We start from the raw sequence: 2,009 nt of genomic DNA on the forward strand, positions 1-2,009 counted from the left end.
CTCTGTCCCCCTCTCTCTCTGGGTCTCTGTCCCCCTCTCTCTCTGGGCCTCTGTCCCCCTCTCTCTCTGGGTCTCTTTTCCTCTCTCTGGGTCTCTGTTCCTCTCTCGGAATCTGTCCCCCTCCCTCCATAATAGATTCCTCTCCCTCCCTGGGTGTCTCTGTCCCACTGCAGTCTAGTTCCCCGCCCGTGTGCTTGCTTCAGCTCTGTCTCTGTCTGCAGAAAGCCACCTCTCCCTCCTGTACCACCTCACCGCAGTGTCCTCGCCTGCCCCGGGGACTCCCGCCTTCTGGGTGTCGGGCTGGCTGGGCCCGCAGCAATACCTGAGCTACAGCAGCCTTCGGGGCCAGGCGGAGCCCTGTGGAGCGTGGGTCTGGGAAAACCAGGTGTCCTGGTATTGGGAGAAAGAAACCACAGATCTGAGGATGAAGGAGAAGCTCTTTCTGGAAGCTTTCAAAGCTTTGGATGGCAAAGGTGAGACTCAGACTCCTGGGTCTCGAGGGGCGAGAGGCTGGGGCCGTGCTCCCAGGCCCCGCTTACCAGCGTGTGGGGGCCCCAGGTCCCTACACCCTGCAGGGGCTGCTGGGCTGTGAACTGGGTCCTGACAACGCCTCGGTGCCCACCGCCAAGTTCGCCCTCAACGGCGAGGAGTTCATGAGTTTCGACCTCAAGCAGGGCACCTGGGGTGGGGACTGGCCTGAGGCCCTGGCCATCAGTCAGCGGTGGCAGCAGCAGGACAAGGCGGCCAGCAAGGAGCTCACCTTCCTGCTACACTCCTGCCCGTACCGGCTGCGGGAGCACCTGGAGAGGGGCCGCGGAAACCTCGAGTGGAAGGGTGAGCCCTCTGCAGCCCGGCTGTTCCGTCCTCTCCCCGCCACGACCCCTGCCTCAGGTCCCCTGTCCGGACCCTCAGTTGGCCTCCCACCGAAGCCCTTGCTCTGCCCCCCCTTCCTCAGGGGTCCTTCTGCACCTAGCACTTCCTGCCCCCCGCCCACTCACAGCCCTCACATGGCTCCCCAGAGACCCCCAGGACAAAATCCTGGCTTCCTTGCCTCTTTGTGTGTGTGTGTGTATGTGTGTGACGGAGCCTCACTCAGTCACCCACACAGGAGTGTGGTGGTGTGATCTTGGCTCACTGCAACCACTGTCTCCCAGGTTCAAGGAATTCTCCTGCCTCAGCCTCCCTGTAGTCCACAGGTGCTCACCACCACACCCAGCTAATTTTTGTATTTTTGGTAGAGACGGGGGTTTCACAATATTGGCCAGGCTAGTCTCGAACTTCTGACTTTGTGATCCACCCGCCTCGGCCTCCCAAAGTGCTGGGATTACAGGCTTGAGCCACTGTGCCCGGCCAAATTTTTAAAATTTCTTTAAAACCCCAAAGGATTATAGGGGTGATCCACTGCGCCTGGCCCTTGCCTTTTTTCTTTTTTGAGACAGATTCTCACTCTGTCACCCCAGGCTGGAGTGTGGTGGCACACTCTCGTCTCACTGCAGCCTGAACCTCCCAGGCTCAAGCGATCTTCCCACTTCAGCCTCCCATGTAGCTGGGACACAGCCCAGCACCAGCACACCAGCTCACTTTATTTTTTTCTAGACACGGTGTCTCACTATGTTGACCAGGGTGGTGTGGAACTCCTAAGCTCAAGTGACCCTCCTGAGTAGCTGAGATTACAGGTGCACACCACCATACCTGCCTATCACCCAGGCTGGAGTGCAGTGGTGCAAGGCGACTCAGCTCACTGCAACCTCCGCCTCCCAGGTTCAAACAATTCTCCTGTCTCAGCCTCCTGAGTAGCTGGCATTATAGGCGTCCAGCACCAACCAAGACCAGCTAATTTTTTGTATTTTTAGTAGAGACGGGGTTTCACCATGTTAGCTAGGCTGGTCTCAAGACTGCTGACTTCAAGTGATACACCCGCCTCAGCCGCCCAAAGTGCTGGGATTACAGGCGTGAGCCACTGCATCTGGCCATACGTGGCAAATTTTTTTTTTTTTTTTTTTTTTGGT

The 2,009-nt window shown here is 57.8% G+C and overlaps 1 protein-coding gene across 1 annotated transcript in view; it reads left to right on the forward strand.

Annotated features, from left to right (window-relative positions):
• Positions 1-215: 215 nt before the first annotated feature.
• FCGRT (Fc fragment of IgG receptor and transporter) overlaps positions 216-2,009 on the forward strand; it is a 14,582-nt gene continuing 12,788 nt past the window's right edge. Inside the window, exons 1-2 of the mRNA XM_017500597.2 lie at positions 216-473; positions 559-834. Coding sequence (XP_017356086.2) covers positions 425-473; positions 559-834 — 325 coding nt within the window. The 5' untranslated portion in view covers positions 216-424. The remainder of the gene's footprint in view (positions 474-558; positions 835-2,009) is intronic.

Source organism: Cebus imitator, unplaced genomic scaffold (assembly GCF_001604975.1).
Source record: "Cebus imitator isolate Cc_AM_T3 unplaced genomic scaffold, Cebus_imitator-1.0 Scaffold266, whole genome shotgun sequence".
Classification (NCBI taxonomy): Eukaryota; Metazoa; Chordata; class Mammalia; order Primates; family Cebidae; genus Cebus; species Cebus imitator.